Source organism: Colossoma macropomum, unplaced genomic scaffold (genome assembly GCF_904425465.1).
Source record: "Colossoma macropomum unplaced genomic scaffold, Colossoma_macropomum, whole genome shotgun sequence".
Lineage (NCBI taxonomy): Eukaryota > Metazoa > Chordata > Actinopteri > Characiformes > Serrasalmidae > Colossoma > Colossoma macropomum.
Genome location: NW_023494807.1, coordinates 162,080 through 188,913, shown reverse-complemented (window position 1 = coordinate 188,913; position 26,834 = coordinate 162,080). Strand labels below are relative to the sequence as shown.

At 41.9% G+C, this 26,834-nt stretch overlaps 2 protein-coding genes across 2 annotated transcripts in view; one reads left to right on the top strand and one right to left on the bottom strand.

The window, feature by feature from the left end:
- Positions 1-5,155, top strand: part of snap91a (synaptosome associated protein 91a) — a 71,261-nt gene extending 66,106 nt beyond the window's left edge. Inside the window, exons 26-29 of the mRNA XM_036556234.1 lie at positions 153-227; positions 330-437; positions 1,752-1,846; positions 3,135-5,155. Coding sequence (XP_036412127.1) covers positions 153-227; positions 330-437; positions 1,752-1,838 — 270 coding nt within the window. The 3' untranslated portion in view covers positions 1,839-1,846; positions 3,135-5,155. The remainder of the gene's footprint in view (positions 1-152; positions 228-329; positions 438-1,751; positions 1,847-3,134) is intronic.
- A 3,318-nt stretch (positions 5,156-8,473) lies between these two features.
- prss35 (serine protease 35) lies at positions 8,474-17,735 on the bottom strand. The gene is made up of 3 exons (XM_036556661.1): positions 17,595-17,735; positions 9,950-10,775; positions 8,474-9,113 (listed from the first exon to the last, which is right to left on the bottom strand). Exons 2-3 carry the CDS (start codon positions 10,754-10,756, stop codon positions 8,643-8,645), a joined length of 1,278 nt encoding a protein of 425 aa, XP_036412554.1. The 5' UTR covers positions 10,757-10,775; positions 17,595-17,735; the 3' UTR covers positions 8,474-8,642.
- Positions 17,736-26,834: the final 9,099 nt, after the last annotated feature.

Here is a 26,834-nt window from a genome sequence, read left to right as displayed (position 1 = left end):
GAAGCTTTCCACAGACTTTGGAGTGTGTCTATGGGAATTTGTGCCCATTCAGTCAATAGAGCATTTGTGAGCTCATAACTTGCATTGCCATTTTACCGTGACTGTTCCAAGCATGGTTTGAAGGTCATCTCAGTTCTGTTGTGTGTTTTTAGCCTGGAGCTGCAGCTGGAGCGCCCCCTGCTGGAGCCATGCCATCTACCATTGGGACACAGCCTGGATTCAGCCTGGTGAGGGAGAACAGAGTCTGATTTCTAGGACTCAAGTTACTGTTCATCGTCTGATCTCATGTACAAGTGTCCATCTCTGTCTCTTTCTTGCTCTCTATTTAGCCCCCAGCTGCTGGTGCTGGAGCTCCCATGATGCCCCAGCCGATGATGATGGGTCAGCCTATGATGAGGCCGCCTTTTGCAGGAGCGCCTGGAGCACCTGGAGCCCCAGTAAACATCTCCACACACACACACACACACACACACACAGAAAAAACACTAAAAGGATCGAAACTGTTCAGAACAGGCCGCTAACAAACGAGCTGCAGACGGGTCAGAGGTTAAAGGAAAAACCTGAATAAATTTAATATAACGAGTGCAGATGTTTACAGACAGGTGTGCTGCACAACTGTGGCATGTATTAAAATGCTGAGAAGGACCAGTTTTCCTCGATTTTGGTGCAGGATAGCAGGAGAAAAAAACGATCTAATGCAGCGTTTGTTTCATTTAAAGCGTGTCGTTCTGTGCCTCATAGCAGAGCACGACTGCAGCAAGCAGCCATGGAAACATGCAGTGGTGGCAGCTTCTGTGGCTAAAATGGATCAGAGCCCTTTAACAGTGCTGGTTATTTACTTAGGGTAAGAAGAGGCTGAAGGCGTTTGTGGATCCCGAAAAATCAACATTCAGTTTGTTCCACTGCTGCGACTGATAGCAGAAGTTGGGGAAATTGAACTTTCCTTTGACCAGTACTGTTCGCCGTCATTGGTGCTGATGGTGGCAGTTTTTTCTTCACTTTCCATTGAAAACAAAAGAACATCTTTGTTGTTGACAGTCATAATATAAACAGCATTAGTGGCTTTGGAGCACGAATGGCAGGAACTTCAGTCTTAAAGGCTGCACAACTGACTGCTGATTCAAAAGGAGCAGTGACTAAAGCGAGATATGAGGTGTGTCCTAATTCAGGGGCTGCATCCTTCGAGGGACGCGGTCTATGAAGGCGGTGTTGACCCGTGAAGGCTGTACTGAAGTGAGACAGTCTGCTCTATGGCGGATTTCCTGTTTGCGTCACAGCACCACGGTTACCGCCCTCACGGCTGCGTCACGAAACACCGCTCCTGTCATTTTCTTTTAAAGTTCTGTAAAGATGAAGTTGTTTTTTTTTTTTATTATTTATTACACGTTTGCATAAGTTTAGCTTCAGACCACATTGGCCTTTATTTAACATCTGTATCATTCGCTATTCGACTCCGTTTAAACCCAATACTTATATTTAAAAGTGTCCCCTCTGCCGCCGTTCGCTCCTCTGCTGACACCACCATGTTCCTGAATTTTCTTCTTGAATTTTTCTTTCTTAAAAATCTTCAGGAATGGCTGTAAAAGCCTCAGTAATTCCTGTTTGTGCTGTTTGTCTAAGCTTGCAGGTTTTGTTTTTGTGAAACTGGAGACAAAAGTGTTCCGTCCTGTTTCCCTTTGACTACATAGAGATCAAAAACTCAGATTGTTTCTTGTAATGTTCAAATAACACATGGCTGTTTTTTCCTCTAGCTGTCTCCAGGCCCAGCAGCGCAGAGCCCTAAGAAGCCTCCGACTAAAGACCCTCTGGCTGACCTCAACATTAAGGACTTCTTGTAATCTCCCAGGTATCTTCTACTGCTCTGTGTTTGGAAATGCTACAGTAACGCAGTTCATCAGTGAGCCTGCTGGATTCCCACTGTCCTACACAGTTTGGTCCACCATGCTGGTCTCCAGGACAGCTGGAGCTGGTGTTTTATGTGTGGGTTTATAGTAGATCTCCAGGAGATCTGGCGACCTACTGCTGCCATTTAAAGTAGTAGTTCAACAATAAAATTCAGTTTAAACTCATTTTCCCTTCAAGCATGTGAGTTAAACACAGTAGCAGCCATCTTTAAACCTGAATTTTGTCCGTAAGAAAATATTTATGCTTGGACTCTAAATAAAGGCCAGTTAGACGGGATAAAAAGCCTATTTGCATCTGTGCTGCTTTTCCTGTGATGCTCTAAATGTAACTAAAGCCCAGCAGTGAGGAGCTGAACTTTACCTGCAGACTGCAGACCTACAGAGCAGCGCTAGAGGCTGTTAATGAGGTAATGCTGTTTTTATTTGAGGGTTGCTCCATTTCGTAGAGATGATTTCAACCACTACCCTGTAACTCAGTTCCAAGGGGCGACACTCAAAAACAAGGGGTGGAAATGAGATTGGGCTTTAGACTTAGATGTGAAGATGTGTTTCTGAACTGGTCTAAGCGACTGAATAGTAACCCATTCGTCTCCAATGAGTCCTGGCTGCTTTTACACTTAAGACCACAGTTCACTTCTGACTACAGTGGTGTACGTCTTTCTGACAGCATGATAGATACACTCTGTGAACGGATCTCAATCAGGGGCTCAGGGTGATGAGGAGGTCTGTTCAGCAGCCAGCGCACACTGCACTGTATAAGCTCAAACCACTACATCGTTTTGGACAAAAAGACATCGTTTTGTTTTTTGTTTTGTTCTTCTTTTGCTTGTTTGTTTGAAGTAAACAATCAGATTTGGCTTCTTATGATTGGATATTAATGTAATCAGCCCCAGATGCATGAAGTAGATACGTGTAAACAGGCTCAGTCTGTCATACGATGTTCGAAACATCATAAGCTGCTCTGTTTGATTTATGCACACAGTTTTTATCATCCTAACTGGTGGGACATCAGCAGCTTCCATTACTTATCAGCTATGTTAGCCTCATAGCTAAAGAATCAAACCTCAGCACAGCACCTGCTACGTTTGGGGGCAAAGTGTATAAATTAGATTTTGTAAACCAAACAGCTGTAAATGAATGTTTTTCCAATCATTCTCTCTGTTCTGTGCTCTCTCTCTCTCTCTCTCTCTCTCTCTCTCTCTCTCTCTCTCTCTCTCTCTCTCTCTTTAGTGTTTTGCTGCTGGGTTCCGGTGAGAGTGGCGCGTCCGCTGACCGTTTACACACCTTCAGTTAGCCACAACCCGAAAACACACGCACCCCTGCCCCCCTCCCTGCTCCGTGTAATGTCGTAGCACAAACTGTGAAGTGAAACATAGAGAAAAAATGTAAAAGAACAAAAGAACAGTGAAGGTGTGCTTATGTCAACGTAATCTAACCATTTGTTTTAATGGAAAATAAAAACATTCAAACTTAAAGCGATTTAAAAAATGACGTATGTATTTATGTAGAGTTTTTCCAGTGTTGGCATCTGAGTGCGAATGACGTGTGTGTGGGTGTGTTGATGATTTCCTGTTCTGCCCCAGCTGTTTCCTGTGGGGTCACAGGGTCACACTTTCTGTTCTGTGTCCATTTCGGAGCAGCGTGTAACGTGTCCTCTGCAGAAGGTAATTGTGTATATACTCGGAAAAATGAAAAAAAAAAATGCTCTACTCTGTATCTGTGGATGAGCTTATTGACGTGAATCTGATTATGAAATTATGACGTGGTCATCTCCCATCACTGGTTATATACATATTTGTTTCTGAAAATAACTTATACATACAATATACATACACAGTATATGTATAAACGAGTATCATATCTCGGCTTCTAAATTCTATATAAACCCTCAATGACATGTCTTTGTTTTGGATGGTTAATCGTGGTTCTCCCTCACGTTCTGCCTTTTTAATGGAAACGTTTAGATGAAGGACGTCTGTCAGTCCGATGTTAAAGGAACAGGTTGAGTAAACCTGCTGATGTACCTGAAACCAGTGGGAGCTAATAGCCACTCATCATTTTAATAAGGCTATTTTAATAATGATGGCTACTCACTTCCATTCAAAGTGAATTTCCTAGCATTTCTAGCTGAATCGTTCCGTCGAGTCCTAAAATATTTCATCTGTATTTTTATTTTTAAAACATATGTTGTTTTTGTTTGATGCCAGGTTGAATTTAAGTGGGTGGAAACTACAGCAAGTCATTTTCAGAATCCACGAATAAAAGAACTACATTTACATTAGCTGGATTTTGAGGGATGATGCTAAACTTTCCCACGATTCCCCACTGTCTGTCAGTGGCGTTTTGATTTCCATGATTGCTTGTGCTGTTTAAATACTAAACGTAAGCTGGTCGGTGTTATTTTTGTATAAATGTAGACAGAAATGTTTAGTCCCGTCCCCCTTTGATCACAACACTGATCCAACACCTGGTTTGTTATGTGTGATATTGAAATAATGTTTAATTTCTCACTGTCTTCTGGCAAAGACGCAGCAGATACATAACGGAAAAGTGTGTTTCATCTGTAGGTGAATAAAGCCCTCTTGGAGCTGGATTAGTTTTCCCCGAGGAGGTGGTGCAATTTCTCAAGATTTGATTTACACAGTATCTGTGTACGTCGCTACAGACAGACTGAATCTTTTATGCTTATGTCAACATTACAGCACAGAAAGCACTCAATAACAATAACAGCACAACACACGGCCGTGTGTATCAGCAGGATTAAAATCGCTCCACAGTTACTACCGTCAGACTGTACAGCTACTGCAGATTCATACTGGATTAAAATTGGGTCCCATTTTAGAAATGACAGTATCTCACAAACACCCAGGCTAAAACTAATCCCGCTCCAGTTGGGCTCTAGATCAGGTTTATTTGGCCTCCTGGCTGCTCAGAGATGGTAGATGTGTGTGTTTCCAGAAGAGCTCACTGTTAAACAGTGTTACGGTAATGACGTGTAACCCAGTGCAGTCAGTTCCGTATCGTTCGCTCCCACATAGACCTGTTCTGCTCGTCCTCGTATCGGATACTGTAAACCTTCGGTTGTTGTGAAAAATGATTGGTAGAAAATGGCGGAAGATAATCTGTCTCTTTTTGTTTATTTTTCCAGATCGATTTATTTATTTATTTAATTTATTCATAGATTTATGACTCCCTGACCCGGTGCATGTAAGCCTTTTGAGATGCAATAAACGCACTGAAGATGAAACGTCCTGCTGTGTTTTTACTGTCCTCACTGAAGCTCCGCACTGCACCTTAAAAACCTGAGTGTTTTTTCTGTTCCAAGCTGAATTTGAACTTTTATAGCAAAATTCAGCTGCACCAAATTCTGCTGTCATTTCCATCATGGTTTAGAGAAATAGAAATATGATGCGGAGCACATGGCTGAGTAGATAAGCAACATGCTTAAGGCTAGAAATGTCCTTTAAAAGTGAACTTCAAATTATTTTTTTTTATTTTTTTTATATGTTAGTTGATGTTCCTGGTCATAATAAGCGGAAGTCACCATAACACAAGATTTTTGAAGAAGTCTTAACCATAAGCCTTGTTTGTCTTCCATCTAACGACTTTTGTCTGCATCTAAAAACGTCTTCTGACTTTTCATGACATCACTGTGCACCAGTGGGCGGAGAAAAATATCATGTTTCACCACCACCACAGGCCCACATATCATCAAACAAAACACTCAACCAGCTCAGAGACCCTCACTAAAGCTAGATTTCTCCAAAAACTGGTACTTTTGTTATGCTACACTCTTAATAAATGGTTCCTCAGGGGTTCTAGTCAAGAAAAGTAGTAAAGAAAATGGTTCTATATAGAACCATGAACACTGAAACCCCCTTTTCATGCTTAAGTGGTTCTCTGCATGGTAAAATGGCTCTTCAGATTGATGGAGAACATGGTGTACATGGTTCTGTATAAAACCTTTTTGAAAAGGGTTCTATGTAGCACCAATAAGGATCTGCTATTGTTACGTGTCAAGCCTGTAACAATAGAAGAAACTTTTTTGTGCTACATAGAACCGTTTTCAAAAAGAAAGAAAAAAGAACCCTTTAATCATGAAAAGGTGTTTTTGAGTGTTCATGGTTCTGTATAAAACTGTTTATTAAAGAACCTTGAAGAACCATCTTTTTTTAAGTGTGTAATATTCCATTACCATTACACAGTCACTTATGATGGTAGAGATCCAGTGATGGTAATGATAAATGATTAATTGATTTTCCTTATTTTTTTTTCCATTATAAATACACTGCAGTACAGTAGCATCATTAAATATTGGAGTGTTTTTATTAAACTTTATTAAACTATATCTTTTTATTTATTAAAATGTGTGTGCACCTGTTTTAGGAATAGATGATCCCTAAAGTAGATGAATTAAATAAATTAGAGTGTCTGGACTGTTGGACATTTAGTGTGTCTCTTCAGTGTGTGGTCACAAAACCAAATTTAGGGCATTTTTTAAAGAGCAAACAGTGAGACTTTTAGGTGTTTCTGCAACAAGTTTCTTGTTTACGACCCAAAAAAGTTTTCTTAACTTTACCCTTCCACAGCATTATGTATGAATTTTAATTTATTTGATGAAAAACAACAAACTTTAAACAAATTTTGGAACAATCAATATGAATTGACATGAAATCTTGATTCACAATTGTTATCTGCCAAATCTATAATGTAATCACAGAACTCAAATGATGTCCAGGATCTGCATTTAAATACCCTTCAGTACATTTAATAGAGAAACATCGCCGTACATTAATTCGCCAATTCACCCTCATATTTAATACTTACAGTTCTACAGTACACTATGTAAATATACACTGACGGGTCTTCAGATGTCTAATATTAAACATTAAACATTAAATTAGCACCAAGAACATGAGCACCTGTGTTTTAAAAATATTAAAATATTAAAACCTCCATAACTATATACCACTCAGAAAAACTCCATTTTTCCTGGGTCACTGAGCCAAATCGAGCTCGGCCAGTCTGGACACTCCCTCCGTAAAGCGACACTGACCACATGCGAAAGATGAAAAGGCATAAATGTAAAGATCCAAGCTGCATCCTAAAGCTCTCGCGGGGCATCAGTGAGCCCTCGCGCTAACGTCTAGTCTCACTAGTCTACCAAGTAATGCGTTTCCATATAGCCCTTTCATAGCCAGGTTTAGTTTAAGAATTAAATAAATTAATATTTAAGGCAGTGACCGTCTGATCTGAGAGCCGGAGTGAGGAACCAACAGGCCAGTCCTAAATGAGATCAGAGGCCTCTGGGTGACGATGATGCTTCCAGTAAAATATAAAGACGTGTGTTTGCTGTTCTCCATCCTCTCTGCTGGGTGATGCTGTTTTGGAAATTCCGCTTTTATGAAGTTGTGGCTGCTGATTGGCTAAACCCTGGAGTTGGTGGACCTTTAACCTGCACGAGGACCACAAACACTGTACGTCCAAAAGTCTGTAGTGGCGGCTGCAGAGGGGCCCAGTCTGCTGGGTGTCTGGATACTTTCGGACAGTTAGTGTAGAAATGTGGCTCAGATGTGATAAATGTTTGTGATCACACAGTAAAAAAATAAATAAAATAAAAACTGAGGCCCAATTCTTAAAAATCTCTTTCAGAAATAAAATCATCTTAGTGTTTTCAGACGTTCAGATAAATTAGTTTTTATTCTCTTACAAAGGTTCTTAAATACACTGCAGAAAAAAAAGGTGTCTTGTCAAGTAAAATTATCCTAAATATAAATCTAATATTTCTCCTGTTGAGATTGTTTTGAGCTTAATTTAAGATTATTTTCTTTATTTATAGACATTTTTACTTGTTTAAGTGATTTTATTAACTAAAATGATCTCACAGTACGGGCAGATCATTTTGCTTGTTGTAAGAAATGAGCTTGAAATCAGCTGAATTATCTGTCGGTACAGTGAGATAATTTTACTGAATAAATTACCCAAAACAGGTAAACAATGTCTAGAAATCAGTTAAATAATATTATAATCAGCAAACACCGATTTCAAAATGAGAAACATTAGATATATCAACTTCATAACACTACGCTCTTCAAAATAAAGGTTCCTAAATGGTTCTTGGCCTTCTAGGAAAACTATTTTAATTGGTGGAGGACTTTTCCATGATCAAAAGTTTAAGCGCCCCTGATCACGTTTCGTGATTTTGAGAACACTTCTGCACATTTAACACAGCTGCTGTTTATTAGCTGGACTGAATAAACTGGAAGAAAAAATAACGAATTGTGTTTTGGGACATTTTAAATTGTGCTAAACTGAGCAAATAAATAGAACTAAAATTTGCATGAAAAATGAAGTTTGTTCACCTGGAAAATCAACAAAATGCCGTTTGGCCAGGGGTGTTCAAAGTTTTGCATATGACTGTGTGTAGGTTCTTCAGTTCACTTGCACACCTCATTTACCAGACTGGTTCTTTAGAGAACCAAAAGTGGAGAACATCTCTTTTTTAAGCCCTGCATTTAAGCCGGTTCTTATAAACTTCTTTATATGTTGTTTTGAGTTTCTTTAAAAAGTCTTGCTCTACAGATCTGTGTCACATTAAAATAAAAAAGTGTCCATTTCAACTCTGTAATATGTCAAAACTGTGCTAGGGGTACTCCAGGATGAGGGTTGGGAACCGCCAGGGTAAAAGATGGGGAGGACAGAGGGGTGGTCAGTCAGACCGGCCTCAGCAGCACTGCCTCAGGCGTTCTGGCACTGTCCAGAGTCTCCGTGCACCCAGTGACAGATCTGTGCGAACTTTAATGGTGTGATTCGCACGGCCACATTGTAATCCTGCTGCTGCCCGTTCAAGTCCACCCACTGGTGGCCCGAAAACACCCCGATGACCTTCCGCTTCCATTTCCTCTTGCTGCCGGGTTCCTTCAGCCGCACGTACACTCCGGCACCACTGGAGCCGGGCTTGGCGTCGCAGTACTGATACAGCAGGTCACTGGACTCGTCAGACACGGAGCAGAAACGGTACACCAGGTTACCTGGCCGGTCATCATCGAAGCCCGAGAAGTGGACGCGGCCAGCCGGGAGTTTTTTGATTGAAGGGACGATGCCCAGGTCCATGTAGCGACTCTTCTGCGCCCTCTTCAGCTCCAACACGGCATAATCATAATCTGCTGCAGCGCCCTCTGACACGCCTTTGAACCAACCCTTAGGCACCTAATAATAATAATAAGAAGAAGAAATTAATAAAGTTCACTCTTATTTACACGGTTTAAAAGTCGGAAATTACTTACAGTTCTGTGCAAAAGTCAGAGACCCTTCATTCATTTAATTTACAGTCAAAACTAAAAAGTTATTATTTTTTCTGGAGATATTTTTGGGCAGATTAGATGCACTTACATAACTAAAGAGAGAGTCCGAGAAAAATAAGCGAATAAAAACAGAAGTTCTTAAAACTAGAGTTCAAAAATAATTACAACACAGAGAAAATGCGACTCCTAACAACTGGAAGACCTGGCAGACACCAAAACTGTCCCCACCGGATAAAACTGAAAGCTTTTAACGCTGAGTCTGAAAGGATGTGTAATAAAAATATTATAATATTATATCAGCTGTTCAGGCTTCAGTGATTTTCTGTTAAATATGATTTCTGCTTTTTATCCTGAGGCTGAATAATCCTGGAACTTGAGTGGAAGTTAATAAGTGAAGTCTGGTCTCTGATTTTTGCACATTACTGCATGTTTATATATGATTAAAGGGCCCATTTGTATCCATTTGTATTGGTTGTGATGTTTGTCATAATTTATTTTTACTATTTTCAACATTTTATTCATGAGGATTAAACAGACTGTTTTTGATGTTACCATTGTTGTGACATCACAACCGTAATGAATTCAAAACAGGCTGTTCTGCTCAGTCGTGCACGCTCCACACGGACCGGAGAACAAACGGTATGTTTTGAAACTTTGTGTTTACGTACTACATCAAAAGGGCTTCAAATCATTTTCCTAAATCTTTTTACAGTTAGCAAATCTGAAAGCTTAAAGAAGCACCTGCGTCTGTTTGACCCGCGTCCAGCGGAAGGACGTTCCTTCGGCCTTTACGCTGCGTTTGCTGCGGCTCTTTCGACCTTTTGCCTTTTTGCGCTCCTCTTTCTTCTTCCCTCCTTTTCCCTCCTCTTCCTCCTTCTCCTCCTCTCCCTCCTTCTCCTCCTCTCCCTCCTTCCCTCGCCTCCTCTTCCCTCCTCCTTTCCCTCGACCTTTGCCCTTCCTTCCCTTACGAAGGATTCCCACACTCAGCTTTTGCGCCCCCTTCAGGTAGTCTAAGCCGTCGTGGATGCAGTGGGCAGCTGTTAGCACGTGTCTGGGGGAAACCAGCACTCCGGAGCAGCCGGTGGAGATTTTGACCGAAGTGGAAAACGGGTATTTGAGTGAGTACTGCTTGTCGGCGATGGTGAAGCGAGTATCTGGGCCATAAACCTCCCTCTTGTGCCGCAAACTGGACGAGGAGGAATTAGCAGCTGCGCTGCTGAGCTCAGTCCCGTCCTGCAGGCTAACCGGGGTTAGCGTTCGTGTGCCGTTAGCGTACATGGTTTCGTAGGACAGCATGTGCTCCAGGTCCTCCAGGCTGGGGTTTGGAAGCCTCTGCTGGCACTCGATCCCACACATCCCATGCAGCTCGGTCTGCCCCTCGGCCGTGAAGCTGGAGCTGCCCAGTCGGATGGTCCGCTTAAAGCGCAGGAGAGGAAGCTCCTGCTCTGGCCAGGTGTACTCATCCTCACCTGTACTGACCACACCTGCAGCTAACAGCAGGGTCAGCACGGACGCAGAGAGCAGGACGCTAAGGGGTTCGGACGCCATCACGCACACAGCCCTGCACCTGACAGGCAACACAGAAGGAAGACATACATGTTAGAAAATCTCTGATGTGGTCAATCAGCAGAGACGTGTTTGGTGTCTGAATCTGCTTTTCAAGTTTTGCACTGGAGCTGTGATGCTAATGCAGCTAATAAGCTGTGGAAGCCAAACAAACTGCACACCTAAATCATCACACCTGCCGCACCTGTGTTGAGGTGTTCAGTTCAGATAAACGTACTCAGGTGTTTTCAGACACTGTGTCCCTGAATAGGCCAGTATTTCTGGTCACCAGCAAAACTAGCCACAAAACCTCATCTCCAAAATGGTGACTTACTAACACTTACTAAAAACCTTCTTTACGTTTAATGTAAGTCAATGGAACCAGACGATTTCCCCAGTCATTTTGGGCCGTTTGTTTTGGTCCATTCATCATGAAATTGTAATGTAAAGAGTAAGTGAGATTTTCAAACTATGTAAAAACTGAAAAATCACAAAAATGGAGATTTTGTTCCGACAGCAGCGAAATGTTTAGTTTAGTTTAGTTTAGTTTATTTACAAAACATTCTGACTTGCAATCCAAAGATTGAATTTTGCACAACACAAAAAATACACTACACACCATTTAAAATAATAAATATACAAAAATATATACACAGATACAAAAACACCACACTACAATGAATTCAACAGCCTGAGGCCCCATGGAATAGTGGAGTTTCTTAGTCTGTTGGTTTCTGTTTGCACAAGCGACAGCTGGAATTTATTCCACAGGAGACGCCCGGTTCTCTCTCCCTTACTGAGTGGAAGGAGGTCCTGTAAAGGAGGACTGGGCTGTTGCATGTCTTTTATCAGTTTTATGGTGGTCTGCTCCACCGTTTCTGTGGATCTGGAAGATGTAGAGGAGTCTTATGAAACCATGTCACGATTCTGATGCCTCTTTTCTGATCCCTCCGGAGCTGCTCGCTGTTTTTCTGTGCAGCCCATCAGCAGCAACTCTGGGTAGGGCCTGATAGTGTTACACACATCAACAAGATCTTCAACATTTCTTGCCAAGAAAAAAATGCAACCGCTTAGACGCCTTTTTCACTGCCTCTGATATGAGAATCTCCTCTGGGTTGATTGTCCAGATAAAAGCCCAGATATTTTGTCTTAGTTACAGCAGGAACAGCCTGTCCACCAGTGATTAAAGCAGGGAGTTGGGGAGGATCTTTAGAGAAACACACACTCATCTCAACCGACTTCTGGCCTTAGAGGACCATATTATTTGTTGCAGCTGCTTAACTTCACTTTCCACTGAGGTGTCACTGCCAAAATCGGACATTTTCATGGCACCAGGCAACCCTGTGTCGTCAGCACAGCCCATATTAAGTGTATCCTCAAACAAAACTGACCTTGTGGACCTATGAAGTAAAAACAGGTAAGGTGAGATAAGGTGAGATGACCCCTCCTTGTGGAACACCTGATGTGTCAGTAGTGCTGGAAGTTAACACGCTGATCACCAGCAAAACTAGCATATGTTGTGTTTTGGATGCTGGTATGCTGGTCAACCAGCGTGACCATGCAGGTTGACCAGCTAAACCAGCACCAGCCCAGCACTAGGCCAGAATACACCAGCTTAGACCAGTTTAGTCTGTGCTGTTGTTTTAGCTGGATAGCCTATTATTACCTATGAAACAAAGACTAGCTTTGTGCAACAAACGTGTCCGTTATTATAGAGGACAGAAGGTCATACGGTGTCAGAAACCACATAAGCAGGTCCTTCTGAGATTACATGACAACTCAACCCAGTCTGAGGGAAGTATGTGATGATTATGGGATGTAAACAGCTCAATGCTAATTGGCTTCCATTACTTTTTGGCTCATGAACTACATCACTCTCGAAAACAGACCATTAGATCCTGATGGTTTTTCTTTCTAAAGGGGGATTGGCTTAGTTACCCTTAGAGACCACTAGATTCCGGTAGAAAACCTCTGGAATCAGTTACAGGTCGCCTATAAAACCATTAGGATCCTTTACATCGTGATATCAACCCATCAAGAAAAAAAATTAGGAACCAATAGAAGCATTTAATGGTTTATATATAGAGAGAATAGAGAATAATACCTGATCATAAAACATGTTCATAAGACAAAAAATATAAAAGGAGAGAAACCTCACACACAGCTACAGGTTAAGACTTACAAAAATATGACGTCACACTGATTCAGTTTTCTAGAAGAATATATTAATAAGTGGCCACATATTAAAGGACAAGAATCTGTGAGTTATTGTTTGACACACACAGCTTGAACTTGTCTTATCATTCCAATAATCACTCTTATGTAGCTCAAACCTCTCAGCAGTTGAAGGCCAGAGTTAGTGTGGTGCCTGTTGTGGCCACTAGAGGGAGACAAATAATAACCAAATGAGACCGAGTCGCAAATTATACGGCCGTGCTCAGGAAAACAGTGATCATTGCTTTAGCTGCACCATCAAAAGTCTGAGATGCACAAGCTTCTCATATCTTTAGCTCAGTGTTGTTTTCCTCAGAAACAAAACTGCAAATTCATTAGATCCTTGTATTTAGTATCTACACTCACTGGCCAGTTTAGAAACACCTACCCTATAGATGCACTTCATGGGTTTACAGTTACTGACTGTATCTATTACTGCACAGTTTATCAGCCCCCTCTACCCTTCCACCAATGAAAAGAGACCCCCGTAGGACCATCACTAACAACATCATTTGGTATGATTTTCAGGAACAGGATAGAGGTGGGGGGTGGGGGGGGGATGTGCCGCAACAGATACAAACAGATACATACAAAGTGCATATATGATCATATGCACTGACCAGAAATGACACTAATTATACATGCATTGGTAAAAGTGATATATTCACAAACAAAGCATCTTAAATGTAGGCAATCATATTTCTTTACGAGAACATATTGTGAGATTATTCTAACTATTTCTATCTACAATGAGATCAATGATCACCTGATTGTTTATATAGGTAAAAACTGGGCTGCCCAAAGTGTGTCCTGCTCGCCAAAGTTGGCCCATAGGTACGTTTGATCTGACCCGCCAAAAAGTTACTCTAAGGAGTTTGAAACTCGCCTGTCTTCTTTATTTGTGAATTATTTTGTATTTTGGCCCTCAGCCCAACATAAACACTGCACTTTGGAATATTCTCACACTTTCACAGTGAGATGACATTTAAGATCACTTGCTATGATAGTGTTTTTCTCTCTGTGTCCTCTCCTGATCTTCAGGAGAGTCTGCAGTCCTCCAGCCTGTCTGTGAGCTGATGTAAGACGTGTACACGTACAGGGGACTGATTTAGGCTGCAGTTAGCGGAGCTTTGAGGAGGAAAGTGACTCAGAGGCTGCAGTATGAGCTCTCAGAGCCAGCGGCTTGGACTCCGGCCTGCAGACTCTGTCAGTAATGGATGTATCTGGTTTCTCTAACAGTCCAGCACCTCAATCTGACTCAATTATACACACACAGGAGACTCATCCTTACAGAGCTGCAGCATTCGTCACTTTAGATTGGAGCATTTCATTTCGTCAGACCATCATTTAGCACCACACAAATGTATGCGTTAGTGTGTTAGCAGCTCCAGCATGGAAGTTTACAGATCCAGTAATCACCACTAGGGGGTGGTAATATGATATGTTGTTATTTTGACAGTTCTAGGACACTGAACTGCAGAGCCAGTGATGTAGCATACTGAAACTTTGGGAAATTGCAGCCTAGCGCAAGTTAAGTCAGCGTTGTTAGCCCTGCCTAATCAGTGGTAGCCACTCTACTTATTGTACTCATTTTTTGTTCCTAATTTTGTCAGAACCATTTCCACCCACTAGGTAGATCTGCATCCCCACAGTGCTACCAAGCTGGGAGGGTGAAGACGTCACGTGAAGCTTCCACTGAATCTTTTCTGCCTGCTTCTAATTATTTACCAACTCAACACGCTTGGAGGAGAACGCTAACTGCTAATTCTGTTACATCAGCTAACAGGCATCCCTGTTGGCTAGCATCGCTCTGGGGATTGAACTCACAACACCAGGGATCGACTTCGCGGTCTGATGTTCTAATTTTGATACGTGTTGTGCTTTGTTGTATTATGTTTTTGGAACTTTGTTGACCCTTAATGTCCAGAACGATTAGCTAACCAGACAACAGCTTGGGCTGTTATACTAATGATCAAATCTCATTCTCTGCTGTTATTGTTTTGCTATCCGGTGTCGACCAGAGGAGGATGGGTTCCCCTTTTGAGTCTTGGTTCCTCTTAAGGTTTCGTCCTCTTGTTCTTAGGGAGTTTTTCCTTGCCACTGTCACTATTGGCGACGCTCATGGGGGCTTGGACCTGGATTTTTCTGTAAAGGTTCTTTGTGACGACGCCTTTTGTAAAAAGCACTATATAAATAAACTTTGACTCGACTTAACTTGACTCACAGTGGGAGAGGAAGAGATGCGTTAGGCCTGAGCACCCAAAAATAATAAAGCTGTCGAAGACCTTATTAGACGACGCAGACAGGTTTTATAGAGGTCAAAAAGACTTTTTACCGTCACCTGGCATTAATCTGTTAATCTGCTGATCCATATGAAAAAGAAAATCGTGTTTGTCTAGACACCATAACAGATTCACTGTTTGGATGAAGCCATAGGACTGACTCATCTCCCTCTGTATCTGTTTGGGCCAACTTTGTTCTCCTTTTCTTCTTTTCTTCTGTTTTCATTCAACAAGGAAGAGATTCCTCAACGTCTCAGTGACTCTCTCCCTTTCTCTCTCTCTCCCTTTCTCTCTCCCTTTCTCTCTCTCTCTCCCTTTCTCTCTCTCTCTCTCTCTCTCTCTCTCTCTCTCTCTCTCTCTCTCTCTCTCTCTTTCTCTCTCCTGTCACTGCAATTTTCTTGGCTGATGTACCTTAAAGGGTCTTCATCCACAGCTCATGCTGCTTTGTAGAGACCAACACTAAAGCGCTGTTAAAACTATTGGGCCTGTTTAATTTTAGACCATGTAAAATGATTTTATGAGTCGTTATGCTTCTCAAAATCTGTATCTGTATCGGTCACACTACTTTCTAATCAGTCAAGCCTGAGTTTGCAGCCAGCCAGAGCTTCTGAACTCCACAGCATCAATTTAACATTCACATCCTTAACAATGTCCTTACAAGCCACTGCCTGTAAATCAGCCCTCTGGTCATCATGGGTCAGTTTCCAAACATCATCCCAAATGACCAAACAGCCAACGCAGAGAAAAAAATCTGGCAAAAATCAGAAAAATCAAAATGAAAGAGGGTTTTGGGTTCAGCAGCAGGACTTTCCACTGCAGCATGACAGAACTTTTCCATTAGTACAATATTACAGACCCGAGAATCCTTCACCCCCAAACCCCCCGATCAGTTCAGCTCGGTTTATTTTAGCTTATATGGCACTTTGTACAACAGTCACTGTCCCAAAGCAGCTTTGTTTCAAAAATGAGCAAACTGGAGCAGCAGTGTCTGGAAAAACTCCATAACAGCAGGAGAAGGAAAGACTAGAGGAACCAGGACCCTAAAAGGAGAGTTCCTTAAGAGCATGAGGAAGAACCAGTGAGAGGAACCAAAGCCCAAAGGAGAGAATTCTAAATAACAAATGCTGAGAGAAACCAAGACACCAAAGGAAAAACACTGAGGAACCAAAGCTCAAAGGGTGAAACTTCTAAGAACATAAGGAACAACCACTGAGTGGAACCAAGACTCAAAAGGAAAACCTTCTAAGAACCGGACGAATTGTGAGAGGAACCAAGTCTCAGAAGGAGAAACTTCTAGGAACATAAGGAACAAATGCTGAGAGGAAGCGGGACTCAAGGAAAAACTTCCTAAGAGCTCTAGAAAGAAACACAGAACCAAGAACCAATCAGCCAGAGCAATCAACATTCTTCAGAACAAAGGTTCACAATGGTTCTTGATTTGGATGTGCGCTTCTAGGTATAGAACCTTTACATCATGTGGGGGTCCTTTAAGCTTTAAAAAAGTTCTTCACACATACCTTTACAGAAATGGTTTTGAGGCTCTTTGTAGAACCAGAGGTTCTTCCTCTTTGGCATCACTCCCCCTTTGTAAGGTCTTTCTTCAAGAATGATTTACTTTAATTCATGTTTTTGTTTACAGAAGAGCAGAACTTTCTCATTCACTAGCTGGTCTATGGAGCACTTTCATAAAGCAGCTCCTCTCTAAATCTCACCCAGAGCTCCTCATTACTGGATACAGCAACACAATGATGATGAGTGACCAACTATCTGTCAGTGTTCTTACTGAAAGGCAGACTGAACTGCAGTCCTGATCCACGAACAACTCAGAGCAGAAAATGATTCTCCAGACTGAATCTGTCGGTCACTGTCAGTGTGGGTGGCTGGTTTGATTAAAGTGGTCAGTTTTCACAGTTTTGGAAAAAAAACAGGAAAATCAATCTTGAGTAAAAGCCACGATTTACAGACCGTCTCCTCCTTCTCTTCTTCTCTGCACCAACACCAGCAGTGCTAACAGTGAGAAGCCTAGTTTAGAGAACTGAACTCCAGAAGCAGTTTGTTTCAGCAGTTTGAGCATCACTGCTGTAGACGCTGCTCTGCTGCTCACTGAGCTGCAGTTTAAGGTCTGTTGTTTCTAATGAAACTTCACAGCGTCAGAGCAGTTCATGCAGATGGACCATCAGAAATGCTGCACATCAGCTGATGTGAAGTTCATTCACTCACTCAGTTTTCCATGCACTCAACAATGCACTCATTCGTTCATTCATTCACGCACTCACCCATTCATTCACTCACTCACTCACTCATTCATTCACTCACTCAGTCACTCATTCACTCCTCGGCCGTACCTGCAGGCTGTGAGGCCGCTGTGCTGCGTCTGTGTGAGTCCTCAGTCCGGTCTGGAAACACTGCGCTGATCCTCATTCCCCCTCCAACACACTGCACACACACTGCACACACACTGCACACACACACCAGAGAGAGAAGAAGAAGGAAAAAAAAACAGGGTTTTCACTCCTAACAAAGACTGAGCTGTAGGGGAGGGACCAGAGAGAGAGAGAGAGAGAGAGAGAGAGAGAGAGAGACTGTAGGTTAGTATATGCAGGATAAGAGTTAATCTGAAACTCAGAGAATCACTGAAGTTATTATTACTGAAGCGGAGCAGAGAGAGAGAGAGAGCGGGAGAGAGAGAGAGAGAGAGAGCGGGAGAGAGAGAAAGCAAGAAAGGGGAGAAAGAGAAAGAGCAAGCGAGGGAAAGGGGAGAGAAAGAGGGAGAAACCACAGAGAGCCTCACACACAGACAGGAGAGAGAAGAACGTCCACTTTTCTTTCTTTCATTCAGTTATTCAGCACCTTTTTATTCAGAGTTGATTGGCTGCACTTTTCTGAGTTAAGCATCCTCATCCCTCCATCACTGCTGTGAAATAGACTTGTTTACTCCTTCCACTTTCTTTTTTCCTTTCTTTCTTTCTTTCTTTGTTTAGAGTCTGTATAATGACTCTCTCTCCAGCACTAATAAACTCTGTGCTGCGTGTCTCAGTCAGGCTGGCTGAGCCCTTTTCAGCATCATGACAGCAGTGATAACTATAAGATTTAAACCTACAGAAATACAGTCTCCCCTTACCCACCGCAAAATTTAGCCAATCAGCCACATGCTAACATGAAGTGGAAGCTGATGTACACCAATCAGCATCAATCATCTGCATTCCTAAAACCTTCACACACCTCAAACTATGCGGAACTGTTAGGTAATCTGAAATACACTGCAAGCTCCGCCCCCGTCTGTGAAAGAGACAGTTGTTGTTGTTATTGTTGTTTCGTTAGTCTAAACGTGGTAACTGTTGATTGTGTTATTTTTTGTTGGGCTGCAGGTGAGACAGTGGAGGTTAGTGTATCTAGGAGAAATCATTTGGCTGCACTCTTGAAAAAGATGGTTCTTCAGGGGTTCTTTAGTAAAGAAAAAGATTCTATTTAGAACTATGAACACCTAAAGTCTTTGCATGATTAAAGGGTTCTTTGCATGGTGAATTGGTTCTTCAGACTGATGGAGAATGTGGTGTAGATGGTTCCATGCAGCACCATTTTTGAAAAGGGTTTATCTATTGTTTCGATTTCAAGCTTGTAGCAAGCTTGTTGGATCACGTTATGTTGCAGTGCATGCTGGGAATTGTAGTGTGGCACATGGTGTTGTGTTTGACACCATGTAAACAAGTCAGCTGAGTATATGTGAAAATTATGTAAATGAAGTGTCACTTTAAATTCATTGTCCAGCCGTCCACATGAGTCATGTGTTCAGACTCATGTTATGAGATCTTCATGAGATCATGTGCTGAAAATCCCCAAAGCCTCCACCACATCATGGTGGAAACAGTGAAGAGATGATGCTCCTTCAGGTGATGAAAAAAGCGACTGATTTGATAAATGGAGTGTAAGACTGCTGATCACTTTGTTCTGCCTCCAAAAAAGCTCTGACACCTTTACATCATCTGACTGATTCATTACTCATCAATCAGGCTTTCATCATCTACCACTGACGCACATCAAAGCCGTCTGATGTTCAGAGGAGTTTTGCTCTTTTGGAGACTTTTTCTAATCCTGTCCTTCAGTTCCACTCAGCAAATCTATCATCAGCTCCATCAATGTGAAACTAATTTCTGAGCTCCGTCCACCTTATCTGTCCACTGTAGATGTGCAGTTCCAGACTGAAGGTCATCTGCTGGGCACGATTGATCAGCTGCCCTCAAACCCATTCATCATTTCTCACATCATTTCTGACAACAGTGTGCCAGAAACTGTTTGGGTGGAAGATTCTTGGTACAGCAGTGACCCTGACATAGCAGTGGTGTGGTAGTGGGCGTGGTGCTGGTCTATGCTGGGACAGCGCTGCTGCTGGACATCAGCATCACTGCAAGGCTGAAAGTGACTCAGTGACCGAAAATATTCAGCCGAGAGCCGTTCTGTGGTCAGAAACTGACCACTGATGAAGGACTAGACCAACACAAATTGCACATGGGCTACAGTCTCCAGCTGTCCACCAGAAAAACGGAGAGCTATAAGAGTGAAAGTGCCTTGTTGGGTGGACGTCAGTGACCTCTTTACCTCCAGCTTTCAGCTCAATCCTCCAGCTCCTTTTCATCGTAACACAGCCGCTGACTCAGCAGCTGGACAGGAGTGAGACCCACCCAGCCGCTAGAGGGACTGAGTGACCCCTTTCGGGAATAAAGGTCGGAAGAGTCTGGACACTTGTGATGTGAGTCAGTGACCAAATAACAACAACAACTATTTTAGTTTCCATGAAAAATAAAAAATAACAAAACAATAACAACAAAAACAACAACAATACTAGTACTAATAATAATAATAACAAAAAATAAAATGATTATCATTATTATTATTGTCATTATTATTATTATTATTATTATTATTATTGGTTACTATGAATTATTCAGTATATGCTATGAAACTATGTGATTGAATAACTTCGCATGCCCCCCCCTCCCTTCCCCCATCTTGTCCATGTCCCTCAAGTCTGTCTCTAATTCCTACCCTGGAATGAACTAATAATAATGGTTCTTTAGGTAACCATAACTGGTTCTACGCTGGAATCACTCAAAGCACATTTTGTGGCACAAGCATGGTCTAAACCTGCAAACAGACCCTCAGAGTTTAAAGGGTTAATGTATATAGCGCCTCCCTGGTGCTCAGGGTCACTTCACAGAAGCAATATACACACAACAACAACAACAACAACAACAACTCAATTAAAACAAAGGTATTAAATTAAATAATCAAAGGCCGTTTGATCTGCAGAGAGTCGGAGAATGAAGCACTGGGCCGAGGAGGGCTGAGCTCTGAGAGAGGCTGAAGAGCAGGTCGTGTGGAGCGGGTGGGTCTGAATGGGGCGGCAGTGTGTGATATGTGTGGTTGTGGTTTGGGGTCTGTTGGCGTATAGAGGGGTCTTTGTGTGGTGAAATGGCCTTAAAGGAAGTCGTCCATTGGTGTTGGGGGCTGTGTGGATGGAGGTGTTTGGTCTGGCACAAAAAAACTCTGTTCTGTAGATGTGAAGAACCTGTGTGATGTCGCTGCCCAGCTGATTTGTAGGAGTTTTGACTGCATTCGTCCTCCACCCAGAACTCAGCAGGACTCCACACATCACTGAGCTTCCTGCCCAACATGAATCAGATAGGAGTTTACAGTTGTGCTGCACAAGACGAACAAAATACTAAAATATTATGATGGTGTAAATGCTTATAAATGTTAAAAATATCTATATGTTGCAAAATGTCTCACAATACACTATAATATATTTGTGAACCTTTAACGAGGTTTACGATTGGTCTGCATTTAAATTTCTCTGAGTTAATGAACTCTTTGCAGTCGGGGGTGGCAGTAGGGGTGCTACAGGGGCTGCAGCAACCCCAGTATTCAGGATTGTGCAACTGCTTATAACAATATTAGAAATAAAACAAAAGAACGGAACTGTATTTCTACCAGAAAGACTCCAGAGACGAACGTGAAGGAATCTTAATTATATTTAACAATTCCATAGATAACAGTTTTGTAAGTTAAAGTCTTTGGCGCGGGCCCCGTCGTCGGCCCAGGTCTTCAAACGTGTAGAGCCTCGCAGATCCTGCCATATAGTGATGGCAGGGGGCGGAGCCTACTCCCTGCACAACCGGGTGGGGACCAACTGGTGGCGGCGGAAGGATGGAGGGGAACGACGAAACATCAGCATCTGAAAGCAGCAAAGCAGGTGTGGAAGTCGAGTCATTTTAAAGAGGTGGAAGCAGTGATTGGTCAGAGTGATGAATGACGTAGCTTTGGAGTCTCCCTGGCAGAACTTGCGCTAAAGCTTTCATAGAGTGAAATACTTCTAAACAAATCAAAGACTCGAGCTTTGTTGTAATCTGAGGTTTTTGTTTATGTATGTTTAAAATCTGCAGTAGTCATGCACTGTTTATGTTAATGAGGCCTTTTAGAGTATCGCTACATCAAAAACAGGTGGTTATAGGTGATTTCTGTGCCCTCATGTTCTTTTAATAACATAATATTTTCATCCCACACTCCCATTTTTCTTCAACCACTATAATCTCCTGCTAGAGGTGCATGTGTAGCTTGACTATGGGTGTGGCCATGGGTGTGGGGCCTCAGTTCAGTAATCTGATTGGTCGACGCAGAGCTAATTTGCATAGCGTTCATCCAGCAAGAGAGACAGCAGCGTTTGCATGTCTGTATGATTTTCTCTCATCACAGTATATCATGGTGTAATATGTTCTGTTTCAAGTACTTTATCCAAACAATTCTAACATACGAAATAAAAACACTTAGTATTTAACATGATGGTGTTGAGTCGGCTGCGTTCAGCTCCCCCAACATCACAGTGGAAAAACATAAAAGATCCACTTTTGGTTCCGTAAAGAACCTCATAATCTTTCTTTCCCATAACATGCAAACAACCAGAGATGGAATATCATGTGTGCTTTTCAGCAAAGATACAAAATAGAATCTGCAATTAAATAATTCAGGATTCTCCAACCAAAATAGAATATGCTATAGAATTAAAAGCTGTGTAAAAGTTTGGGCACCCCTGGCCAAATTACACCATTACATTATTACATTCTTACGTTCTGTTGATTTATTAAATAAAAGGAAGTTAAAACAGACAGCAAATATAAGCATGTCTCATTTCTGCAAGTTTTAATGCACAGATAATAATAATAATAATAATAATAATGATACAGTACTCATCATAGGCAGCCCTATGAACTGTTTACATCTATCTAGGCAGTAAGTGTGTTTTTGGCACTATAAACACTTTAACATATACAAATACACATCTATACAAATAAACATTGATACAGTAAATGAACAGAATTTCCTCTGTTTATAAAAAAATCTTAATATCTTATTGAGATGAATACAGATATGGAATACAGATATAAGAACAGTGTTTGGTTTCTGACTTCTCTCTGAACTCCAGCTATTTGGATTTTTAAAATTCCATCAGCAGAAAATCTGATTAAATTTAATTAAGTATAAATGATCCAAACATCATCATTCAAAAACATATACAGTGCAAAACACAGCTACATATCAAAAACTGCAACCATTCCGAGGGAGATAAACACAGCAATAAAACGTATGAAGTACAGTAAGTACAGATATAAAACAACAGTATGAGACACTAAAAGGTACAAAAACACAATAATCTTCAGTAAGTATGAGAATTATCATTACCAAATTCACTCATACAGTCATGTGAATCAGTAAAGTTTGGATGCACTGAATTTGAGCAATGCTGATAAATAAAAGTGACGTAATTATCGTCCCTACTTCAAAATGAACATGTTTGTCATTCTTTAAATAATTGAATTAAACACAAAAGCACAACCTGAACATGATCTGCATCGATGCTGAGATGCTGTGGGGGATCTGAAATGGGCTGTACATGCAAGAAACCCCTCAAACACTGCACAGGTGAAAGAGCTCTGCATGGAGGAGCGGGAAAAAAATCACAACACACTGAAAAAAGCATAAATATAATCAGTGCCCAAACTTTTGCACACATCTGCGTTTTCACTCTGTTCTTCAGTTGGATGAACTCAGAAGGCGCTACTTGTTTGTGTTGGACTCCGAATGGAACAAGCTGAGCTGGCACTAATGACCCACCACAGGGTCCACTTTACACCACCACCACCACTATTCTCATCATTACAGAGAGAGAGAGAGAGAGAGAGAGAGAGAGAGGAAGAGAGAGGGGGGGGGGCAGAGAGAGAGAGAGACAGAGAGGGAGAGAGAGAGAGTGGGAATGAGAGAGAGAGTGTGAGTGAGAGAGAGAGAAGAGAGTGAGAGAGAGGAGAGAGAGAGAGAGGAAGACAGAGAGAGAGAGTGAAAGAGAGAGAGAGAGAGAGAGAGAGAGAGAGAGTGGGAATGAGAGAGAGAGTGTGAGTGAGAGAGAGAGATAGAGAGTGAGAGAGAGAGAGAGAGAGAGAGAGGAAGACAGAGAGAGAGAGTGAAAGAGAGAGAGAGAGAGAGAGAGGAGAGAGAGAGAGGGAGAGCGAGAGAGAGAGAGAGAGAGAGAGAGAGATTCAGTAGAAGTTCTTTTAGACTCTCAATCTCTTTCATTACTTTGTGCTTCTTCAGTCTTAATTCAGTCCCTCAGGTTCTCGCATCACTCTGTGTGTTTCTATTCCTGCTCTCAGCACACCTGAGACAGGTGATCAGGGCTCTACAGCCCACAGTGAGCTGTCTCAGGTTTGTTTAGACTCAGAATTGGAAGACAAATGTAAACTTGCTGGGTTAAAAATAAACCCTAAACTCCATAGTGACACAAACTACCAGTGACACATTCATTTATCTTTATTATACAGGAAACCGCAGATGAACCACCACACTAAATGACTTCAAAACACATTCCATAATATATATTTACAAGGATTATGCTGTGATTGATTTAAACCCAGTGCATTAATTGAGATATTAATAAGCTAATTATATACAAAGTCTTATAAAGTGTTTATAGGGTGTTTTCTATTGGGAGGAGTATTTTTTTTTTCTTGTTTCACCATTTTGAGTTATTTTACAGTAATTTGAGTTATTTTGAGTACTTTGTAAGTTGACAGATTTAGATTCACCATGAGTTTAATTTTAGTCCATGTATATGTAATGAAAAAAACACTGTCACATTTTCATGTTTCTACCAAAACACAAAGGTGGAGCCTCATTGTAGACACGCCCCTGTATTTTATAGCAGGAAGTGAGGCTGCATCCTTGTCCTTCATGGCCACACGGTGAGCAGTTAGAGCCCATTTGAGTAAATGTGTCACAAAGCCTGAAAATCAGTGTGGAACATTCAAAATTGACACTACTGAAACACAGATTTACTGCAATTAAATATAAAGTGTTCATTATTGGGACAGATGGGAGGAGCTTAAGAAAGACTAATGAGTGAGATCTGCACTGAGAGCTACAGGAAACATCAGTAAATAACGATGGTCGAAAAACATTCAGTCTTCCTCTACTATGTTCTCCACGAGTGGAGTTCATGTGTGACGTACACCAAGAGTGCAGTACAGGCCAGTACATGGCCGCAGGTCATTATTTTCAATGAGAGCTGTGATTTCCAGTGACAGAGGCGGCACAAACGTTGGCGAGGTGAAGTGGGCGGAGTTGGCGTTGCAACAAAGTTGAGCAGAGTTTAACTTTATGCAAATAAGGAGCGAAGCGATGTGGCGATTACCAGTAGGAACTGAGCATTGAGCAGCGCAGTGCGCACTTTATCTCCGCCACTGTAACACAGTGCGTTTCTTTGTTGATTCCTAGATAGCTGTTCCTACGAGAGGTGGAATAATGACGGTGGTGCTTTCGCCGCAAATAGACCGTAAACGCCAAGACCAAACGTTGTTATACTGACTGCACAGACACATAACAACAAGTCGTTTCTCACCTGGATTTTTATTTTTTAGCAGGAATGCTTCTGATTTGTGCTCAGCGTCAGTGAAATTGTGGCAACCAACAGTTCGCTCGAGTTCAGAAACGCCCACAGACGATGAGTGATCAGCGATTTGGGTGATGAGAGGTGAAAAGCCGCAGGCGGTGTGAACGCAGGGTGAGGATCACACAACAATATCCCACTGTGATCTGCCGTATGGAGGAACCAGGCCTCAGCAGTCCACACTCAGGCTTTAACAGGTCCAGCAGTGTTGACCTGATTCACATTCTTTCCTCACAGATCTGTGTGTGTTTATGGAGGAAGCAGTAAAACAGAGCATTCTGGTCAAAGCAGTCCAGCAGAGTTCTGCTGCTGTAAGGCCGAGAGTTACGGCTTCACTATAAGCAGAGACATCACCTCCAGCGTGGTGTGCAAAGCTGCCGACACACCAGAGGATCAGAGAGCTTTACCTCCACAAGTATGAGCCACTCTGGAAATGATGTCAAACACCCTGGAGCTGGTGGTTCTCTCCTGCACCCTTACAGAGGAATTCTACCTGAACTCTGATCTGTTTGGTCTCCATGACGACTTCAGTACGGACTGAATTTAGGACAGTAGCTATTCCAGAATATCAGCTCCTGACTTCATAATCTCATCATTAAAACAGCATCACACAAACATCCTAACTAGACTGAACCTCCTAAATCCTGTCCTAACTTTAGGATGAACCCCAACAGGGCCCTCACTTCTGTTTAAGGTCCGTTTCTATGGTTTTTAGGCAGCTGAGTCAGCAGCATAGTTCACTACCAGCATAATGAGCTCCATTTATTTCTACTGTAAAACGCTGCTTTCACTGTGAGATGATTTTCTTTTCTAACTCTGCGTTTTAAAGATCTCAGACGCTGCAGACTCGATCTCCACCGCCCCTCTGATCACCTTTGTGTGTTAATGTTGATGATGAAATATTACAGTGATGGTGGTGAATAATGAGGAGACGGAGCTGAACGTGTGTCTGTTTATTAGGAGGAGTAACGTTAGCGCGCTCGGCTAAAGCATTTGGGAAATGGAGACTGAAACTGGGGAGCGGCGACGCTCTGATAAACAGCAGGGGGCGCTCTCACAGTATTCACAACTTACAGTTTATCACACTTTAGTTCTGTTTGACCTTTTTACATCAGTAACAGCAGCTAATGTTAGCTGTGTGGCTAACTCTTCTGATTATTTCAATTACATGTTTACATTTCAACTGTGTGCATTTGGTCAGTTGCTGGGCAACAGGCATGACAGTTGATTGCCAACTTCGATCGAGTAAGTTGAGATTTCCTAACTTAAAATAAAATAAGTTGCTGTATAAACAAAACTTTTATAAAAGTTTCTTTTCTTGCTCACCGACAGATGAAAATCCAGTTCACTTCTGTTTTGTATTTCATGCACATTTCCACTTTAATATAAATGTTATTAAGGAAAAATGTCTCAGTTCAGCTGAGGGACTTCATCAAAAACAGGCGGAAATTACTTTTCATGGCTACTGTGAAAAGATTTAAGGGATTAAGAAAATGTCCTGAACCCGTGGAACCGTCCTGTTCTCCTGCTGGAGGCTGAGGACTCCCAGAATATTTCTACTTGCAGGTTTTATTTTTGGAGAGTGTATTCAGGG